The sequence below is a fragment of the Dermacentor andersoni genome, chromosome 1 (assembly GCF_023375885.2).
Source record: "Dermacentor andersoni chromosome 1, qqDerAnde1_hic_scaffold, whole genome shotgun sequence".
Classification (NCBI taxonomy): domain Eukaryota; kingdom Metazoa; phylum Arthropoda; class Arachnida; order Ixodida; family Ixodidae; genus Dermacentor; species Dermacentor andersoni.
The window spans coordinates 213,205,129-213,228,171 of NC_092814.1; the positions used below are offsets into that span (position 1 = coordinate 213,205,129).

A 23,043-nucleotide genomic window follows, 5' to 3' on the forward strand; every position below is an offset into this window, starting at 1 on the left:
CAGGAGGCCAGCAAATTACCGGGCGAGGCTGATTGGTCCACAAGGCGAAACACAGGGACAGTGAATAGGGCAAATCAGTTCCGCGGAAGCCCGCGAGGTAAAGGAATGTTCTTGAAAAATATTCTCAACCATTTTATAGCAGCATTTATACAGAATTTTTCTTAAGCTGCGAAGCTTTCTTTCTGAGAGACGCGTATGATTCTCCTATGTGGTTTCCTGTGCACATATGTACTTCGTATAGCGTAGAAAAGCTGGATTTTAATGTTGGGGTGCTGTATGCTACAGGACAGACTATCTTTCTGTTGTTGTTGGTACCAGCTTCGCATATCGAAGATGAGCCAACGGCACAAAGCGACGAGGACAGGAACACCCCTCGGTTCATGTACTGGTCGCTTCGCGCCGCTCGTTCCGCTTTGAAATGATCGTCCAACTTGCTCAACACAAAATTCAGTTTCACAGTTTTAGTTAATTACTCGTTATTTGTGTTGCTACCTTGTCAGTGCTCTCAGAGATCAGTATTTTTGAGAGAGTAAAAGGCTGCCGATATTCGTAATGTTTTAGGCGCATGTCATTAATAATTTGGCAAAAAGCCTGACGTCTTGTTCGTTCTTGCAGGGAAACGTGGTACAGGAGATCCAGCAGGTGTTCGACTCCTGGATTACTCAAGTTATCCGGCTCTACAAGGGCCTGGACCTCATCGAGTTCGAGTGGATGGTGGGACCCATCCCGGTCGAGTGAGGTCCCTGTATATGGAGCGAGGTGCCCCCCAGGCTTGAGATGCAACTCTTTGAGTAGATTGCACTGACTGGCCCTGCTGGTCTGGTGCTCCTTATGTAAATAAGTAACGGAAGATAAACGTTGCTACAGCAAGATCGCAACGCTTTCTTGCGAGGACTTAGAAGACAAGCGTGTGCAGCACAGTTCGTGCAATGACACAGTAGCAGAGAAAGGCTGTCGCGTAAGCAGCCGTCCGCAATCTGGTTTCCCTCGAGCACCGCTGCCGCATAATAACACCTTCACTTTAACAGGGACATTGTACGTTTGATGAAATTATGCAAAGTATTTTCTTTTTCAGAAATACGCGCCTCCGCTTGTGACCCTTGGGACGTGTTTTAGCAGGGGCTTATAGTTCAATGTTGCAGATAGAACAGTCCCTCGTAGTACGACGTCATTTAGTTGTTGTTGTTACTTTATTGTATACCAGTAACTGATAAGTTTGCCAGTCTGCTTCCTCGATGTTTAAACGTGCCAATGGGCCTTATTTTCTCTGGCTAAAATTGCTTGCCCTACGGCAAAAATCCTACCATACGAAGTCTATTGTACTAAGTCTTCTGTGCAAATTATCTTGGCGTTGGTGGTTATCGTAAAAAAAGTCCTAGTTTCGTCGGAAAGGCAATGCATTCGTTGGGATAGCAAATTATTAGAAAGTTATACGAAGTAAGGTTAGTCGTTTTATCAGCTGCATGAGCTGCTGTAAACATTCGCTTACTAACTAAATTAACAAGCACGCTGTCATGCGCGCACAGGCAAACACGAACACATCTCACTCGATGGCCGCGGACCTCGCTGCCAGAGCGCTGGCGTGATGAAGAGCGGCAGCAGCGGTGAGCGAATTCACTATCGTGCTGCCTTTCTCTTCAACACGAACGAGGCGTGTCAGAACAGCGCACACGAAGCCATCAGCTATCTCCGGTCGGCTAGCCTTCGAACCCAGCGGAGATGGGTTCGAAGATGGGGCGCGCACAGCCGGGCTCAGCCGCCGCAGCTGGAGTAGACATGGATATGTGTGATCTTCGGGCTAGTGGCTTCAGACGTTCTTGTGGCTTCGTTTATTACGCTTTACCAGGGCCTAAATTGGCCTAAACGTCAAAGCAATTTATAGGTTTTTAATGCAGAAGGTAATAAGATTCTGTAATTAGGCACGCATAATCGCTGCTAATTGCGATGGTTCCGCTTGTCCATGCGTCCGTAGGTTTTCAGTACCGGGCTTCTGTGCTGAAGGTCCTGTGATCGAATCCTGTCGTGGGACACTTTTATTGTTTCTTTCGTTACTTATAACGCAATACTTGCTTAAGAATGATCACTTTGCAAAGTCACGAAGCCATTTCGAGCCAGAAGGACGGAGTTTAGGCATTTCCATGTATTACCCATCATTCCCATGCTGGCTGAACTGCCCTGCTTGCAGCTTCTGCAGACACTAGCGCCACAGTTCCCCACAGTGATTGTATGGAACTCGCAGGGAGTAGAAGAGGAGATGCGCACTAACCTGCTCCCTCCTAGCGCGCTCACATCTACTCGCCCCCTGCCACCCATCACCTGCGCGCGTGAGAAGACGCCGCGCACCCTCCCCGTCGTCCTCCATTGCAAGCGCGAGAAGACACCGCCGCATCAACCCACCACCCTTTTCGGCTCACCCTCGCAAGCTTTGGCTCGCATCTACAGCATACGGCGCGCGGCTGCGATGTTATCGCACTAAGAAAAAAAAATTAACCTTGGTCGGCGTCTGTTTCCTGTTATCGCCATACGGATGAATATTGTGAGACAAACTGCACGGGCTATTCACTAATTTAGTCAATTTCATAAGAGAAAACATTTACACAAGTTATCCCTACCTTTCATTGCGCAGGTGACGAATGACGCAGAGGGACGAAAAATAAAATTGCCTCAGCGGGCCTCAGCACAATAGTGACCTTGTAGGAAAAATTTCTTTAATCTTAACCAACTCGGTCTTAATTTTAGGCAACCCTAATTTTAAGCAACGTCAAGTTGCTTGTCAGGACGCTCGCCTGTCGAGTGCACCTGACCCAAGCCTGTTTAAGGGTTCGTTAAAGAGCATGTTCAGGTGGAGAGGAAACTGCCCCCATACACGTCCCCACACGAATACCTCGACAACTAAAAAAGTTTGCCGTCTTGACTTAGCGTTGAAGACTCATCGTTCTTCATGCAGGAGCCGCCGAAGCAAGGTGGTCAGCCGTGAGATCATTTCGCGTTACTCAACAAACCTCCTAAACGACGGCATATTCTACACGGACTCCAATGGGCGAACAACGATCGAAAGAAGGTACGTGTGCCACCAGGGAGCACGTAACGCGCGGGAAAGCGATCGGACGATGAGTACGTGAGTCTTTCTATACCTCGGCCTGAGCTGAATGATATACCAAAGATCGATAGCTACGGACACGCCACGTAGACATTGAAATTTCTGCTTCCTGATTCATCCACAGCCATCCTGGTTCCGGAGCAGCAATTTTACAACCAGTTGCTATCTCACTATTTTGTAGGGTATAGCAGATAAGGACCGGAAGGTTAATGTGTTTTTACACACGGGAGCAGAAACTTAAGGTTCCGCGCAACGAACGATGAAACGAAGAGTGATAGGTGTAACCTTAAAAGATAGGAAGACAGCGGCGTGGATTAGAGAGAAAACGGTGGCAGCCGATTTTCTAGCTGAGATTAGGGTCGATCAGTAGAGTTGGGCAGGTCATGAAATGTGTAAGGCAGTTAACCGATGATCTATTAGAGTTACCGAATGGGTTTTAGGGGAAGAGAAGCGCAATTTAGGAGCAGGTAGCTAGATAAGGGGGCAGTTTCGATAGTGTGATGAAAATAGGAAATTTGCAGATATAGGAGGATGGCGTTAGGTGGCGCAAGATATAAAGAGAACTGAGATTGAAGATCGGTGGGAAATTCCTTCGTCCTACAGTGTATTTAAATAGCCTGATAAAGAAGAAGATGATGGTGGTGATGGCGGTGGTGGTGGTGATGGTGTTGGTGTTACTGCGGTTTTTCCATTTGTGGTCGTTGCTTTCTTTCTGATCTCATGATTGAATAACAGTTCCGAGCGTCTGTTCGGTGCTTCCCTCTGACGCACGCATTAGACTGTGAGTCCATGTTTACCTGCGGGCTCCACGAGGTGCACAGCGATGCCTTTTTCTTGACTTCGGCAGTTACTGTGTCGCACACGGCGACTTCGTGTTCTAGTTTATCGACATTTTACGGCTGTCTAGCGTACATCTAGCTCCTACAATGCGCGACCATGAGGTTAAATGTAGGCATGAAGAGTGCTGGGGTCCGCATACGCCTCAGTGGCATTCACGCTTGGTCCGTGACCACAAGGAAACGTTGACGAAGGCAACGATTCAGAAATTAGCGCCCACACTTTAAGAACAACGGCAGCTATGGGCAGCTCCCTTCGCGGGAATAGCTGCATGGTTTCCGTTTGTTGTCTCTGGATATACAGATACATATATACCGCCTGGGTTACCACGACGTGAACCGACCATGCTGTACCGTCTGTAACTAGGCGTCAAATATACAAATGCTTATGTCTTCGCCATTGGAATGGCCAACAGTACCACGTGCGACACATGCAGCTGTGATGAGACGCTCCCACACATTATTTGCGTCAGCCCGCGCTATAGTGGCGATAGGCAAGTGATGTGCGGAGTGCTGGACCAATTGGGCAGTCGTCCACTATCAGAACTAAAAGCTTTAAGCCAGCGCTCCCAAAAAACCTCTGTGCAGAAGGCTTTATTCGCGCTACTAAGATTCCTGCAGTCTACGAGCCTTTACGATAGACTTTAAGAACGTCGCTCCCTACCGCTCTACAGTGTACGCGGTCTGTTTGTGCTCGTCTCGCTTTATTTCTCTCTCTCTCCCCTGCCGTCCTCTTTCTCTTTTTATACCCCTAATCCTACCCCTCGTGCAGGGTAGCCAACCGGAACTATCTCTGGTTGACCTCCCTACCTTTCTATGCATCTTTTCTCTCTCTGTCTCTTTCATATAAACCAATTTTCGAGACCTCTCCTTCTGCCACACGAAAGACGTTAACCCTAATTCAGCAGAAGCATTGAAAACGAACTCTATCGGGGTGCACGAGGGCTCTCTAGAAAGGATTTAAGTATGGGCAAGCAGTTACTTCCGCATGAACGAGCTTAGAACACTCTTCTGCTTCTACAGCGTAATAGAATATAGAGGGCCATCATAGTTACATGCTAAAAAAATACTGAAAGCTAAATCTAGGTCCTAAGTGTCAGTGAAGTATGAGTAATTCCATGTGTTGATATGCTAGTATTTAATTGTGAGCTTCACGTATTGTTTTTGCCGAAGGTAGTCATTAACCAAGATGAACCAAGGTTGAGAAGTTATCAAAGCGAGCTTGAGGCCCCGAAACATGCCGTCGTACTTTTTTATTGCAACAGCGTGCCTTTTGGCATGAAGAATTATGTACAAATATAGATACACTACGGATTCCCGGATGAAGTCCAGCAGGGTCCGGTCCAACTATCCACATCCGGCGGCCGACCTGGGGTGGTCCACATCGAAGCAGGTGTTTCTGCCGGAGGGCGTGTAGAGAGGGATAAGTCCAGAAGAGGTGCCCAGTGTCCACCTCGCAGACAGGAGCGGGACAGAAGGGGCAGGAATCGATGTCGGAGGCACGCTACTGTGCCGACCACGACCAGGTTACCGCAGGGGTAAGGGCGACACGGGCGCGAGACCTTCGTAGCAAGACCTCTTTCCACCGTGCTAGGCCGCCAGGGAGGTCGGTGCCACACGATGGGAGAAGTGCTTGCGTGGTGCGCTGAAGGTTTTCTTTTTCTGTGAGTAGCCTTGTTTCTGGAGAGGTGGGGGCCGATTGAAGGGGACAAGGAATTTTATTGTCACTCGCTTCATCCACCAAGGCTTGTGTGGGATGTGCATTGCGGCGTATCCATTGTACACGTACTGTAACGGGTAATTGCTCGACTGTGCCCGGAATCTCCCGTGCCAAAACATCAGAATTCAATACATGCCGCAGACTACGGATGACAGTTGAGGAATTGGTGATTATGTAAATGTGCCTACCGGGCGCGTCTCCAGCGCTTGCATCGTCAGATGCTCCTGCCAAAAAGCGATCGTGTCTGCTTAATCCCGACGCTCTCCCGCTACGCCCATCTAATAACCCTCTTGGATCATATAATGTTGCCATCCGCCCAAAGAAAGACTACAACATACATGAAATCCCCCTGAAGACCCTTCAGAGACGCTCGCCTCTTACGTCACCGCGACGGGCTTCTGAGGCTGCACATATCACCAGGCCTCCATCATGGTATTCCTGTGGGTGCCGTTCTTGGAGAAGTTCATGCCCTGTGCACGTTGGCAGCAATTGCCATTCCCAACGGACGGGTCTTGCGCGTTCAAGCATGCCTGCTCTCTGGCACGGACATTTATCGCTACGTAGTAACAGGGGTCGATCCCGACGAATCACCGGAAACCCTACGTGGTACCCTGAGTTGCGACACTCATCATGTGCTGCTAGCTACCTAGGACATGGTCGCACATGTCTGTTAACAGTTTCAGGACCGGCTACGCCAAAAAAACGCTTTACCTACAATGGGTACGTTCTTCACCTCGTCCATACCACCGAAGCGTAGTATACTGTTACCAGTGCCTACAACAAGGCCACATGCGTGCATCGTGCCCTAACCCGGCTCCGGTGCAGACAAATGAGCCAAACTCTCAAGCCTTCCAATGTGGTCTATGCAAGTCCAATGACCCCTCAATAACGGACGGTGCTTGCCCAACCAAGCGTAAGACTCAGAAAAGTAAACGCGGTGTTCGCACCTTTCGCCCTACTCCATCTACCCAGGACCTGTTGGTGACTGCCAACCGCTTCGCTCCGCTAGCAGAAGAGAATGAAGCCATCAAGGAACATGTCCCTTCATCATCTAAGGTGGTGTCTGCTCCTCAGGCCAGCTACAGCGATGTTACTAGCCGCACTCGCCACAGTCATCGTGCGTCTGCATCAGCGGCCCAAGAGAAACTTCAAAAGAAAATGGCTGACATCTACTGCAGTATCGAAAGGTTGCAGACGAAACATTCTTGCCGGAACCACCTTGTCATTCCGTGCACTTCGTCGACAACAAATTGGTCATCGGCGGCGCAAATACCTCATAAATGCCCTTCACCAGTACCAGCGTAAGGTAATGCGTCCACGCATGAATCTGCACCTAATTGCCACCGACCCGTCATCACTTGTGCGCTATGTCGTGCAGCAGCTACAGGCCCTAATTGCCACTCTCCCGGAACACTTATGCCACAATGGCCTCTAACCCGCCTGCATACGCAATTCAGTGGAATTGCCGGAGTCTCGCTTACAAGGTTAATGAGCTCCAAGAACGCATTCGCTTGGGCTCACTTCGAGCTTGGGCGTTACTCCTACAAGAACAGAACAATCTTCGTGATGCAAGTAATTTTTTCCGGCTATGATACGCAATCACTTGTGGTCTCCGCCTCATTTACCTTTCCGCCAAATGCAGGGTCACTCCCGTCAGCTCATGTTATCTCTGGGATTCAATCTCCGTTCACGGCGGCTGATTTTATCGCTGCACAAGGCCAAGGAAAATTGAAAAATGCCCCGGGTCCCGATGGCGTGACCTATGAGGCATTTAAGAAACTAGAAGGAGCCACGTTGGAAGCTGTTCTCAGCTCATTAAGCGCTGCATAACTGTCAGGAGAGGTACCGGGGCACTGGCTTCAAGCAGCTATAATCGCCATCCCAAAGCCCGCCAAACCTCATGACAACATATCAAATCTTCGGCCAATTTATCTGACGTCTACTTTGCGGAAATTGTTGGAACGTATGGTGACTACCCGTCTCCAGTGGTGGCTAGACGTACATCACTGGTATCATCCGTCGCAAGTTGGCTTTGGCTCCCACCTTGGTGCAGATGAGTGCCTAGATCACTTATCCTCTATGATTTTGATTGGTGGGCGATCGATCCGAGTCCGGTCTGTTCTCGACATAGATGTGCACAAGGCACATGACCAAATCAACCAAGCTGCCCTCGTTGAAGTCCTACGCTGGATTCACTTACCCTCCCACATATGCAACTTTATTCACAACTTTCTTACATCTCGTGAATTTGCCATCCGCATCCATAAACACAATGTGGGATCCTTTCGGCCACATCGCGGTGTAACATTATTCTCTTACTCTTGGCATGGTGTTTGGGCGACATTGCCGACCTGCACGCACTCATTTATGCCGATGACATCACAGTCTGGTCCGCTCATCCGTCTCTCCAAATTTAAGGCAGAAGTTCACAGCTCGCTCTGACAATTAGACATCAACGATGTTCTTTTGTAGGACTCACGTTGTCGCCTCAAAAGACTGCTCTACTTCCCTTTGCGAATGCGCGCGGTCGCCGTGCGTTTAACACCTCCCCTATCGCCTTTCTTCCTTTTTTTGCACGGAAGCAGAATTCGAGACGTCAGCTCACTCCGAGTCCTCGACCTTGACCTGTATGATTTCGGCCCCGCCGGCCCTTGGATTCGCACAGCACGTCAGAAAGCGTCCCAAATGCTGCACTTCACCCGCAGGATTTATCAAAAGTCAGATGGTGCCTCAAGCACCATCGCCCGCCTCCTCATACGTACTGTGTTACAGCCATGATTGATATACCAAGCCCAGTTTCATTAGATGACACGCGCAGAGTGGGCCGATTGGAATCTATCAACTGAACAGCAATGCATCTGATTACGGGCCTTCCACGAGTTAATCCCATTCACGCCCTCCAGGCCGAAGCGCAATTAAATACGCTTGACGAGCTGGTTCACCAGCGCCGCCAAGTTCGTTCCATAAAGTGTCATAACAACCCTGAAGCCGCAGCCCTTTAGAATATATGGCAGATGGTACGGTGTTGCCCCGCGATTTCTGCCCACCACGACCGCCGTGGCTTTACCAGCAAGTTACGGACAATCGGTCTATGACTCGTGGTGCTTGCTTTTCTGTCCTACACATTATTCGGCTTATTTCTTGCGCTCACATCGCATATCCCGACTACAATGTGACGCAGCAAGACAGATGTGCCTATGTCGGTCATGATATGCTATAGAACCGATAGCTGCTCGTCACGCTAGGAGCGCAGAATGTAAATAAATAAATAAATAAATAAATAAATAAATAAATAAATAAATAAATAAATAAATAAATAAAGACCCTCATCTCTCATTGCGATGAGGGATGTTGAAGCTGACACTAAGCTGGCTCAAAAGGCACACGTTGAAGATCTAAACAGATACGTGGACTACAACAGAAAACAACTCTTTAACCTATGTGGAGAGCATAGTCTTGCAATTATTAATAGGGAACCTAAGTGTGAAGGTAAACCTACATGGGAGCCAGGAAATGGAAAAGGCGCGTCTATTGATTACAGTCTGTGTTGCAATACATATGCAGCAAGTTGGTTAGTATACTAACAGACAAGGTAGAAATTAGAAACTTAGGGGCTGATCACTCCATTTGCGCTTGGGACACGATAAATCACCTAGTTTCAAGGACAAACGAAGGAAGGAACGGATGAAAAAGTGGAGAAGGAAAGGGAGGGAGGTTAACCAGTTTAGCTTAACCGGTTTGCTACCCTACACATGGGAGCGGGATGGGGGTATGAAAGATGGGGAGAAGAGATAGAGAGAGCACATAACACGGCACGCACATCGTTAGTTACAGTCCGTCACTCTAGCGCAATACGTGACATCACTGTCACAGCCGCTTGTCCAAGCCTGTCTCCTTCATAAACCGAAGTAGTCCCTTCGTCGCCTTCAGCTGCGATGTCTTCTGTTGGCGATATGTGAAAATAGCTGCAACTGACAATGGTCTATTGTCAAGGTACGCTAGAACGGACGCCAGGGACTGTCTCTGAACATTATATTCAGGACAGTCGCACAGAATGTGTACCAGCGACCAACGACCAACGAATAGTACGAATAACAGCAAGCATAGCGCAGGAAATCGAAAAGAACCTATGCATTAAGTGGCGTCACTGCGGACCTGAACAGATCACGGTAGCAAAAAAATTCCCCTTCGATCACAATGCTCCTTAATGAGAAATTTGAGCGCCGCTATTCAGGTGTTTCGAATTCCACCGGTTGCGTCGCTCATTGTTGAGAAAGAAAGCGCGAACACGGGGACGCGTGTCCCGCGCGGAGCGCATGCTCCAGCGCCGGCGGCGGCGCGGCCGAAGTAGCGCATGCGATGTGGCTCCGAAGCGCACGCGAGGCGCTTCGTTTCCATATATGGTATCGGTGGACGCGCTCGCCCAGCGCTCGCCGCATGCCTCAGTCGTGACGTCAGACATGTCAAGAAAGAAAAGACATCGCAGCAGGAAGACACACAATGGGAATTACTTAGGCGGAAGGAAATGGGAACTGCTTATTGTAGCCCGGGAAAGAAAAATCAAAAGCGCAAATAATTTCTGGCTTTCAGGAGATTACGCGAGAAAACTCAAAAGCGCACCGAGAATATTGTCGTACCGCGTAAAACCTCTGTGGGTGGAAAAAACGACTAAATAGTGCAGGCCTATGACGAAGATCGAAAGAATTTGTACGGGGCATACGCACGAAATAATCGCACTAAAGGAAATACAGCTAAATTATTCAAGAGCTATGCAGAAGAAATTAGCGGGAGGCAGAATGAGAGAGAATGAAGAGGAAAGGCAGGGAGGTTAACCAGGGGAGGCAGAAAATTTAGTTAGTTCCGAATAACATCAACAGGAAAAAGTGTGAAGGGAAAGTGCCAATGTGTACGGCACCCATGTCAGATGTAATAGCCTTGAGGATAATTATTGAAGTAAGTAAGGCGGTGTATGTAGACGCTGCGCGATATGAGGGAGAGAAAATCGCACACGCGATCGCGGTTGTAGACCGCACGGGTAAGTGCCTCGCGAGCGCTACAGTGACCACGGGACACACGGAGGCGGCCGAAGAAGCCGCAATAGCCCTAGCACTGGCCACGGTGCCTAGAGCTGCGATCATGATCAGCGACTCGCAGGCGGCTATCCGCGGCGTCGCGCGCGGTCGCGTCTCGCGGGAAGCGGTCCGCATACTCCAAATTTGTGACGACGGCGACTCGTCATCGCCCTCGCAACCCCAAAATTCTACAGTCTTCCTCCTCTGGACCCCGGCACACACCGATGTCCCGCTCGCGGGCAACGAGGCGGCCCACGCCACGGCTCGAGGTCTCACACGCCGAGCCGCCGCAGATTAGGTGGCCGCCGCCCCCGCCCCCGAGAGCGGGGCATCGGATCTGCCTGATCGGGACACAACAGAAATGCGGCAACAAGAATCACAATGGGCGTGGGGCGATCACCTGATCACGTTCAGAGACCTCACCCAACACTACAGACTCCAGAGACGCACATTCCCGCCACCACACGACAAGTTAAACAGGAATGAGGCCGTAACTTTACGCTTGCTCCAGACACACAGCTACCCTAGCCCCGCGGTCCTACATCACTTCTACCCAGGTTTATATACAACAGATGCCTGTAAAGCTTGCGGACAACGGACAACGCTGCGACACATGCTCTGGGAATGTGCCGGCAACCACGGTAATGGGACCCCATCCGTTCGCGACGCGTCCGTAATCGCGGCCGTTTCCACAGTACGGGAAGCCTCGAGCTCGCTCCTCCCCGACGCCGCCCCAGCTGCGGGGCCGCCGGGGACCTTCTCCATCGGCGTCGCCGCCGCTGGGAGGCGGCTCTCAAAAGTTCAGAGTTGGCAGACCAGCTCTGGGCCGTCCGGCAAGCCAAAGATGCCGCCCGAGTCCAAGGACTTCGAGCCGCCACCTGAGGCCACCACAACGAAACTGCCGGCCATTCATTAATAAAGTTTCTTCTCTCTCTCTATTGAAGTAAAACCGAAAAGGAGAAAGACATTACAGAAATTACTGCTAAAAACGAAACAAAACAAAAACAAAACAAAAATGAACCAAGCAAACAAACAAACAAAACCCATAAAGGATGCGCAAATCTTGCGTAGTTGAGGACAGAGTAGGATCACTCATTTGCAGAGAAGGAAATAGAACCGACATTAAATCCTTTAGTCCAAAGTTATAATATCTCCATTAGTGTACAGTTTTAAGGACGCAAGCTTGCCCAGAACAGAATGGCACATTGGGAAAAGTAGAGATGCATTTGCAGGCAATAGGGAGGGGGAGGGGGGGGGGGGGGCAAGTAAAAGCTTTTTGCAATTACACACTCTATAAAAATAGGCAGAGAAGCGAATAGACCATTATATTTAGCGTTCCTTTCCTGTATACTAGCATTGTATACGAAAACGTAAACACGGAAATCTTGTGGTCTGTTTTTAGTGACGGTCTGGTTGAAGTTAAAGCTAGTAAAAGCTTTTTGCAATTACACACTCTATAAAAATAGGCAGAGAAGCGAATAGACCATTATATTTAGCGTTCCTTTCCTGGATATTAGCATTGTATACGAAAACGTAAACACGGAAATCTTGTGGTCTCTTTTTTGTGACGGTCTGGTTGAAGTTAAAGCTAGTAAAAGCTTTTTGCAATTACACACTCTATAAAACTAGGCAGAGAAGCGAATAGACCATTATATTTAGCGTTCCTTTCCTGGATATTAGCATTGTATACGAAAACGTAAACACGGAAATCTTTTGGTCTCTTTTTAGTGACGGTCTGGTTGAAGTTAAACCGTGAAAAAAAAGTAACGTGAAAGCATGATAACGGGCAATAGCTTGGGAAAGGGGGACTAGCGGCGATACAGCAGATTGTCAGACATGTTGACGCCAATGTTTCCCGCTATCACCGCTGCTCTTTATGATGTATACATGATAGGAACAGGGAAGAGGGCTAGAAGCAAGTAAATTAGGTTATACTTACTCGTATACGAACAAGGAAGTGTGGTGGTGGAGCAACTTCTTCGGTGTTTACCGTACGCTGATGATATTCCCCAGTTAGCGGATAGTCATAGGAATGTTTACCTTCCGGCAGATATTTGCGAAGATGGTGATTCACTAGGTTTCGGTTTAGGGGGGAGAAGTCAGAATTTCGGGTGTTTAAGAAGAGTCAGGCAATCACACAATACAGGGAGACAGAACATCAAGGGTTAAAGAATAGAGTTATCGAAGAGTATGTATTAAAGAAGTAAATAATAACATAGCAAAGCATGAACAAGTAATACAAGCGAAAGGGAAAAGAAACGTGGTCATAGTACAACAGAGAGGGTTGTGGCGATGCGAAGAGTATGATACAGTGTAGAAAAGAGTCATTGTTCCAGAACTTAAGTATGGAAACTCAAATTTATGTTTAAACTTCTAAGTGCACTCGGGGCCACAGATTAATCAGAATGTTTTTGGAAGACTAGCTTTAGGTGCACACAGAAAAACTACGAATGACGTTGAAAAAGAATACATGTAATGGGCGTCTTTCGAAGTGTGGAGGGCTAAGAACAACATTTCGAAAAACTACTACGGTATTTGAAGTAAAGTAGATAGACGGCTAAGGCACTGATAAGGTATGGTACTTCTATCTGAAGAACGTTGTCTCACACTGGAGAAAAAGTACCAGGAAGCTAACCAGTGTTACGCTAATAGTGCGGACAGCAACAGAGATTGGAATATTCCAAATAAACAATGTGAAGAGGAAGCCAGCTATGTAACTATATCGGCAAAGAGCTGATAAAATCAAAAGAGCAAATATTTAATGGTAATCCAAAGGGCAGGGCGAAAATCAGGGTGCCTCAAGATACAGGATACAGTTCGAAGGACACAATTCAGGGTGATCAGGGTATAGTTCGAAGATCTGTGTTCCCGAGAAAGCATAGTTATAGGAGAAAACTCGCGGATCACGACTGTTCATGCGCAGCGTGCGAAAATAGCCAGAAATCATTCAACTTGTCAGGTTAGCATGCATCGAAATTTACCCAGAAGCAAGTGAAGATGCAGTTACACAGCCCGAGGCCTTGGGCTTCTAGTATAGCCTGGGATAAATGAATGAATCTAGTGGTGTAGAGGCTACACTAAACGACGACTGGACGATTGCTTGCGTAAAACGCAGACAGAGAAGACTGCTATTTTTTTTAGAACGACAAAATACTCCAAGTTTCCATGGTTTGTAAAGCACAAACCACCGACTCTTAGGGGCCCAGAATGAACGCAGAAGAAAGACAAAAAAGGCAAAAAGAAATGATGCAGATCCCATGCTCTGTAAGAATCGATGTCATGCGAAGCAATTTGCAGGTATACCTGACTAGGCAGTATCATTTGGGGTTCTTCAAAGAGTTACCAGATGGACAAACGTGGTTGTGTAAAGCAAGCAATTGTGTGTGTCACGCTAGCCTCTTTGTTACGACCACAGCAAGACGACGACGACGGCGGTAGCATGGCGGCGTGACGAAAATGTATGTTTTCTTTTTATTCCGAGGAAGAAACGTTATAACCTGTTCCGTTACGACCTGTGTTGATCCCTACCGTGGTACAGTGTCGCACAGCGTCTCTACGAGAAAACAAACAGCTGGTAGAGAGCGTTGCCGCTCTTAGCTCCGCCATGACTGCAGTTATGTCCCACATTGGATTAACTGCGGCACAACCCCAATCCCAACCGCAACCTTACCTTCAGCCTCAGTTGGTAACTCCGCCTGCACCAACGCCAGAACCAAACAGGCTACGCGATTCTGTGGCTCAACGCGCTTCCGGAGTGCTCACAAAAACACCTAGCACGGTTTCACCGTGCATGGAACCGCAAAAACAAACATGATGGCCAAAGCACCAATCGTAATCTGGCAGTGGAATTGCAGGGGCTTCCGCCGTAAACGCAGGTCTCTGGAATACACGCTTCAAAATCACCAAACCAAACCTGACATAGTTGCCCTTCAGGAAACTGGGATAGCGGCAAAATTATCAGGTTTTGCGGCTTACAACGAAATTACCGCTCCAGATATCTCTCCGGCCACGGCGATCATGGTGAACAGAAATCTGACCGCCAACCAATTAAACCTTGAATTCACGGCGGTGTCATACACCTTCGTTGAAATCCTGCCAAAACGACGATCGGACCAAACGCTCTACATTCTGAATGTTTATAGCCCCCCTAGGGATAAAAACCTAGCAGTAGCTACACTAATAGGCAAAGCATATAAAGCTGCAAAGCATGCACAACTCCTGCTGCTGGGAGATTTTAACGCGCACCATTCGGCCTGGGGCTACCAAAAATGTCAAAAGAAGGGCACTAAACTCTGGGAGACCGCTCAAGACCTTGGTTTTACTCTTCTTGTTGACCCTGAAAGACCAACCCGCATAGGCAATAGCGTGAGTCAAAACACCTCGCCTGATTTGACCTTCACCAGGAACATAGACAATGCCATCTGGGAGAATACCGAACTAAACGTTGGTAGCGACCATTACATTTTTTCCATTACGGTACTCTCCAGAGGCTACAAGCGAAATAAGGTGAAAATTAAGCACACTAAATGGGACACTTTCCGGTATGTTCGCAATAGACGCGAACCCGCAACCATTACAAACCTTGAAGAATGGATATCCACTCTTCTCAAAGACGCAGCTAACTCGACCACGGAGGTAGACCAGGAGGAGGACGGCCCGGCTCCGTATGCTAAATTGGTCCACCTGTGGTCTGCGCAGCAGAGTTTGCAGAAGCGCTGGCTCGCGCAGAAACACAACCGTGGTCTACGCAGACGCATCGCGCAACTCGAACGGGATATCGAGAAATACTCACGACAGCTCAGTCAGGAACACTGGCACCAGCTATGCGACCGCCTTAATGGCCAGCTAGGGTGCAAAAACACCTGGTTCCTGCTTAAACACCTACTTGACCCCAGTCAGACTAAAACAGCATCACAAAAGAACCTTCAGAGGATCATACACTCTTTCCCGGGAGATAATGATGCCCTTTTTGAAGCTCTAAAAAACCGCTACTTTAATACAAGCACCGATATTCCTCTACCCGTAGCTTATACCGGAAAGGAAAACAGGGAACTAGACAGCGAAATTATGGAATCTGAAGTACGTGCTGTCCTAAACAACATCAAAACAACAGCGGCGGCTGGCGAGGACCGCATCACCAATAAAATGCTACGGAACCTAGACGATCGGTCGGTTACTAAAATCACCAATCTTTTCAACATCCACTGGAAAGAGGGAACTATACCCACCAGCTGGAAACATGCAAACGTAATTTTCATACCCAAACCAGGCAAGAAGCTGGAGCTAGAGAATCTCCGCCCTATCTCCTTAACCTCTTGCCTGGGGAAGGTTATGGAACACGTCATTCTTAACAGGCTAAACGAGTACACTGAAAGCAATGGGCTGCTGCCCCATACGTTGATAGGCTTCAGATCAAATCTGTCCACTCAAGACATTATGTGGCAAATTCAGCAAGATATCCTACATCCGGGCCCTATAAGAGCCACCCGTACAATTCTAGGGCTCGACGTGAGTAAAGCGTTCGACAATGTGTCACATGCTTCAATACTCACAAATCTAGCCCAAATGAATGTCGGGAAGAGCACTTATAGCTATATTACAAGCTTTCTCAAGGATCGCACTGCAGAAATACATTTTGGGGACATTAAAAGCGGACAATTTCAATTAGGTACAAGGGGCACCCCTCAGGGTGCGGTCCTCTCCCCCTTCCTTTTCAATGTGACCATGCGAAACCTGCCTCCATTACTGGAAAGGATCCCGCATATCAAACACTCCATCTATGCCGATGATATCACCATCTGGACAAATAGCGGTTCCGATGGAGAAATCACGGAAGCATTACAAGCGACCGCGGATACCGTACAAAATTTTGTGCGACAGAATGGTCTAGCGTGCTCGCCGACAAAATCGGAGCTTCTCGTCATCCGTGATAAATCAACGAAACACGCCACCGAAAGGGACGCCACCTCCCCTATACGAGTCAGTATGGAAGACGGCCCAGTTCCGCCCGTACTGACTATAAGAGTCCTGGGCATGCTAATTCAACATAACACCCATAATTCTGAGGCGATTGTCCGATTACGGACGACAGCCCGCCAAATATGTGGCCTAATCAGACGAGTAGCCACACGACACCGCGGTATGAAGGAGGCTGATATCTGCCATTTGACGCAGGCTTTCCTGATCAGTCGCGTCGTGTATTCCTTCCCTTATTACCACCTACGCCTTTCTGACAAAGAAAAGGTTAACAGCGTCATTCGCACAGCTCATAAAGCTGCCCTTGGTCTCCCGAGATATGCGAACACTGAACGATTACTTGAGCTAGGTATATACAATACCCTAGACGAACTCGTGGAGGCCCATAAAACAGCCCAACGTGAACGACTCTCCCGCACCGCAACTGGCAGGGTTATTCTAAGCAAACTCGGGCTGAATCCCGTTATGAATTCAGCAGGAAGAACAACATTACTCGGTGCGGTCAAACGCCGTTTCGTTATAAAACCGTTACCTAAGAACATGCTCTCTGGGAGACACGATAAGAGGCGGTCTGCCAGAGCCAAGGCCCTTCAAGAAAGGTACCAAAGCAACCAGCACTCCGCTTATGTCGATGCAGCAAAGCAAAATCACCAAACTTAAGTAGTGAGCGTCGTGACCGGAGAGGGAAGTATCCTCAACGCCGCGACCATAAAAACAGCGTCCACCGTGGAAGCGGAAGAGACTGCCATTGCTTTGGCCATCATGAATCCCTCCGTGCGAACTATCATAAGCGACTCCAAAAGGGCAATAGTCAACTTTTCGAGAGGCAGCATAGGCGTCTGTGCAGCGCGAGTCCTACGGGACTTTAATAATGAAAACACTGTTGAACTCGTATGGGTCCCTGCCCATTCGGGGAATCAAGGGAATGAGGAGGCGCACTGGGTAGCCCGAGGTCTAATCAACCGGGAGGTGTGCCCCTCAGACTCTGATCCCATGGATGAGGCACCGACGACATACCACGAAATAACAAACTATTACAAGCAAAAAAGGCGAATCTACCCGCCTCCAAACGCAAGCCTCATGCGAGCGCAAGCCTCGATCCTGCGTCGAATCCAAACTAAATCGTTCCCCAGCCCACATTGGCTAGCCATAATTACCAACGGGCAATGGAACCCAATATGTCAAAACTGCACAAATCAAACATTGGCTACCCAAAATCACATTCTTTGGGGGTGCGAGGGCTTACCCCCTCCCAGGTCGCTCCTGCCAGCTCCCTCACAACAGACGTGGGAAGAGCTGCTGAGAACGCCGGAAGAAAAAGTACAAAAAGCCCTCGTTGCCTGGGCCGAAAGGGTCGCTCCTCGTGAGGGGCCATTCTAGGACTCGGGCCTGCCACAACTGAGCAGAGTCTCAATAAAGTTGTTACCACCACCACCTAGGCCGCAGGCGGTGCAGTCTGCACGCTCCCGGCCGTGAGGATAGGTGCTCGCGCACGTGCTATGTGGCGTGAAGAGCGCGCCATTCGCCTCAAATGGCTAGTCGGCGTTGGCACGAGGGAAATATACATGCTATCATAGCCCGATAAGTCTCGCCAACGTCGATTATAATATATTTATGATGGTATCGGCGAAAAGGATGCAAAGTGTGATAACACTACCGCAGGGCCGCATAAAAGTAGCAGAAGTGTTGCAACAAACGTTCATGGAACGCGTAGCGTTTGGGAGCACTTGGAGTGCAGATTTTTGGGGGTGGTTATTAGGAGAAATTTCTCCTGGAAACCTCATGTAAATTATGTGAAAAGCGTCTGATGGGAATTTGCCATATGTTTAGGTTCCTAGCAGGAAAGACCTGGGAAGTGTCATACAATCTATGCTGCAACTGTATAGGGTCTTCTTTATTGGATTCCTGCGGTACAGCCTACCTGTAATCTCCAACAACTGCACAACTAACCTGAATACAATCCAAGGTATCCAGCCTAAGCTCTCAGGATATGCCTTGGTCTACCGCGGAGCACGTCAACGACAGAAGTCATTGCAGTCACTCAAGATTGCACTATCAGAACGCACATTGCAATTGAAACAATGCGCGTGCACATAAGACACTTTACCCACCACCTCTCCCCCAGTAGAAAGGCTCCACACAACATTCAGTCTAACTGTTTTCGCGCACTGTGCCTCTATTACGTCAGTATACGCACCTGCAGAAAAACCTTCAATTCCTCCGTGGTTTGTGAGCCGTACTCAAGTAAACCTCACAATCCCAGGACTTGAGAAAAAGTCGGACTTACCGTCATCTGCACTTAAGCAACTTAGTCTACACCTCTTGTACTAGAAATAGAGCTACTGCACACACGTCTATACTGATGGTTCAACTACGTCAACCAATTCCGGTGACGCTGTAGTTATACCACCAAGGGGTATAACCCAACAGTTCAAGACTTGCCATATCACTACGTCTACTGCTGCAGAGCACGCGGCTCTCCGCGGTGCGCTTGATGTGATCAATACAGGGAGCCCTGGAAAATGGGCAGTCTTCTGCGATTCATTGCCTGCCTTGCAATGTGTGCAGTCGTTTCTCCGACATGGAACTCACTATCCGCTGACGTGCGAAATCGTGGAACTTATCCATCACTTCATAGAACAAAGCCATGATACCTCTTTTCAATGGATACCAGGTCATTGCGGTATTATTGGAAATGATGACGAAGATAAAGCAACTCGGACGTTTAATCAAGAACAGACGCTGCGAGACCGGTTCGCATTCTAGCACGCACACTTTAGTTGGCTGAGTGGAATACCGCACTTACAAGGTGCACCAGACTGCATAGACTAAATCCTTCGCTGCAACTCGGACCTCCGGCCGGACTGCACCAACGAGAAGCGTCTGTTCTTTGTCGGTCATGGTTGGGAGTTGCCTTCACGAAAGCTTATTCAGCAGTAATTGGAATGACTGAAGGTCCTGCATGTGATGTTTGTGACTGAGAGGAGAATGTTGACCACCTGTTGTGCCACTGTACTCAATTTGAAGCACAAAGACAATCTATGTCCAACTCATTCAGGAAACTAGACGACCGTCTTCTGAGTGAACAGACAATGCTAGAACACCGTCCCCACCGATTACCGGCTCAGAAGGCAGTGAAGGCACTTTTGTGCTTTCTTGGAACGCCTGGCTTGTGTGAGCGCCTTTGACTCTGTAGTGCTGTCCGTCCACTTCTCTCTTCCTCCTCTCTCCATATCTCTCTCTTCCCCTTCTTCCTTCCCTCAGCGCAGGGTAGCCAACCGAACTCTTGACGGGTTAGCATCCTGCCTTCCTTTTATCTCTCTCTCTGCTCAAGTGAAGATCCTCGCTTATGCGCATGATATGGTTGCTTCTTGCACAAATATGGACAATATCCACTTAGTCACTGATGTCGAAAAATTTTGCTAACCCATAGGTTCCTGCATAAATTGGGAAAAGAGTTCTAGCTTCTGACTTGAAAACTGGTTTACAAAGCCTGAGCACTTTTTCAGTTTGCGTTGGCCAGCTCTGCGGACGCAGTACTTCCGCGTTGATTTAGACAAATGCAACGTCCCTGATCATCACTCGGAAGTTCAAACGTCACGCGTAAAAGAAATGCAGACGCGTGGCAAGGGAGGCAACTCTCGTTGTTCGCGCGATCTACGGTCTGTCATAGGCTCCCTGTGTCCAAAAGCTCGTATGTGATGAATGTATTGTACGGATCACGCATTAGTATTCAAAGAATTCATTGACCATGTTCTGAATTTATTTGGGCTTCAGCGTGGACGGGAAACGCTCGGACGAACCTGTTTATCCTCGTTAAAAAGGATGGCAATGGTCTGGTCCATGTATTTATGAGACAAGTTGCGGCGCGTTTCTTGTTTCTCCGCGAAAAAAACAACAACATTGTTTTTCACGCGTTTTTCATACTAATACGCTACGTAGATTACTCCCTGGTCTATTAGTGTCCTCTTATGTGTAGTGCTATTACTCGATATACGCGCGAGGTTTTGCTTTCTTGTTGTATGTTGCACGTCATATTTTCTTTAGAATATTTGACCAATTTGTCCCCCCCCCTCCCTCTTCGAAAAAAACATTTAAAGAAAACGACCTTACAAAGATCTTGATGTTACGCTCCCTACCGCACTGCACATTCTGGAGCCCCACGAAAAAAAAATTTACACAAAAGAATTTAAAGAATGCCGGTTGCACCTACTCTTAAGAGGCAGCTTTAGCTCGGGCCCAACTCCGACGCGGCCTATTCAAATACATGCAAAACGCAAAAACGTTTTTATGAGATAACCCCTGGACCGATTTTAATGAAATTTGTTGCATGTGAAAGAGAAAGTTAATTTCTAATGACTATTGGAAGCGGAATTTCGATTGAGGGCTTGAACTTTCTTAAAACGATTTTCAAATATTCGACCGTTTGAAAAAAATAGAAGTACGAAGTTTACAAACTCATAGCTCTGGATCAAGAACTGATATCGCGGTTCTGTAAACGGAATCCACTAGATCATTCAAAGCGGACAAATTCATTATGTCATTTTACATCTTACGTGAATTAGTTACGTTGGTTACAAGGGTTTTGCAAAAGTTGTATTTCTCTATTATTAAATTTTTTATAGTCATGTGTAACTTGTCAATTTTTTCCGCTTTAGATGTACTACTAGTTGCAATTCACAGAATTGTATTATCATTTCTCGTTGTTGAGTTACAGAGTTCTAAACTTGATAGTGTCGTTTTCTGAAAAGTTTCAATTTTTGCCAATTTTTAATAAAAAATTGACGACCAACTCAAAAATTCGAAACCAACAGTCACTAGATTTTAAGTTTTTCTTTTAAATGCAACAGACGTCGTCAAATTTCAACAAACGTCGTCAAACGTCGTCAACAAACGTCGTCAACAAACGTCGTCAAGCTTCCTCTTAAGAGGAAGCTTTAGCTCGAGTGCCCCTAGAATTTAACTTTCTAGAATTTCAGTCCCTAGAATTTAACTTTCTCTCTCAAATGCAACAAATTCATTAAAATCGGTCCAGGGGTTATCTCCGGAAAACGTTCTTGCGTTTTACATGTACTTGAATAGGCCGCGTTGGAGTTGGGCCCGAGCTAAAGCTTCCTCTTAAGAGTTTCTTCAAGTTACACACAAACACATTACCCTTTAGAGCGTGCTTCCAGCAAAAATGAATTTTTATATCCTGGACGACTGATCATCTGTTATTTAAAAAAAAAACAGAAACAACTGAATTTTTTTTTCTATATGTACCCACAGCGCGTGTCCTGTGGGTACCTTCTTCGTCCTTCGTCCAATTGTGAGCGCTGCACAAACTTCATTATGAATGTTTTTCTACATTGTGGGGTAAACAGCGTTTCATTGCGATGTTCTGCAATGAACCATTAAAATAAAATTGCCCATGAACGTGCATGGTATACGATTCTTGCCGATTGATAACACACTCGGCGTTCCCTATATAGGATATAATATTGCTCCTGGGCCTAGACAGTTTGTAGAAGGCCCGCATCCATCATGCATTCATGATGCAGATATCAGTGTACGTTCCGTACGTGACAACTTCATTGAGAATGCTGTTCCTGTTAGAGGGGTGTCCAGGATGTAACACCATCCACCAGAGTGGATCACTCTGGTGATTTGACAGTGCTCAAGAAGCCAATAAAACCCACATCATCATCATCATCATCATCATCATCATCATCATCATCATCATCATCATCATCATCATCATCATCATCATCCAAGGGCTGGTGCATGTTAAATTTTGTAAATGTTAATTTAGTCAGAAAAGGTAGCAAACTACTAACAAAAAAGTCGTGGCTTAGCGGTTAGAGCATCGAGCTGCTGTACTTCGAGTCAGAGCTTCGATCCTGCAATCGTGAATATTCTTTTTAGTGATGAGGCCCGAAACAAGGCGGGACAGGAACCTACCTGCCCACTTACCGCGATGGGCCTGGGATGAGGCAAAGAACACTTCCCATTAAAGGGGTGGAGACATCAAAATTTTCGTTCATGCGTTTGTTGATTCAAACGTTGCGTCATGCTTCAGGGAGCATGATACACACAGCGGGATTCATATATATCTGATAAATAATTTAATAATAGCATTATTATACCGAGCGATTTCGGTTTCGGTTTCTGGGCTCCGGGGGATGCTATGACGTCACAGAGGAGGAAACGCAATTGATTGATTGATTGAAAACTTTATTGTTCCACCGAGCTGGGGTGCCCGCCTCTTAACCTACACGTAGGTAGGGGGGGGGGGGGGGGGGGGGAGGACGAAACAGTCCCCGCGCGTTGAGGACGGTGAGTCTTCACGGCCTCAACGGC

At 47.7% G+C, this 23,043-nt stretch overlaps 1 protein-coding gene across 1 annotated transcript in view; it reads left to right on the plus strand.

Annotated features, from left to right (window-relative positions):
* The window catches only part of LOC126548109 (lysosomal alpha-mannosidase-like), a 98,962-nt gene that overhangs the window by 64,825 nt on the left and 11,094 nt on the right, over positions 1-23,043 (plus strand). Inside the window, exons 17-18 of the mRNA XM_050196221.3 lie at positions 616-734; positions 2,948-3,061. Of these exons, the coding sequence (XP_050052178.1) occupies positions 616-734; positions 2,948-3,061 (233 nt within the window). The remainder of the gene's footprint in view (positions 1-615; positions 735-2,947; positions 3,062-23,043) is intronic.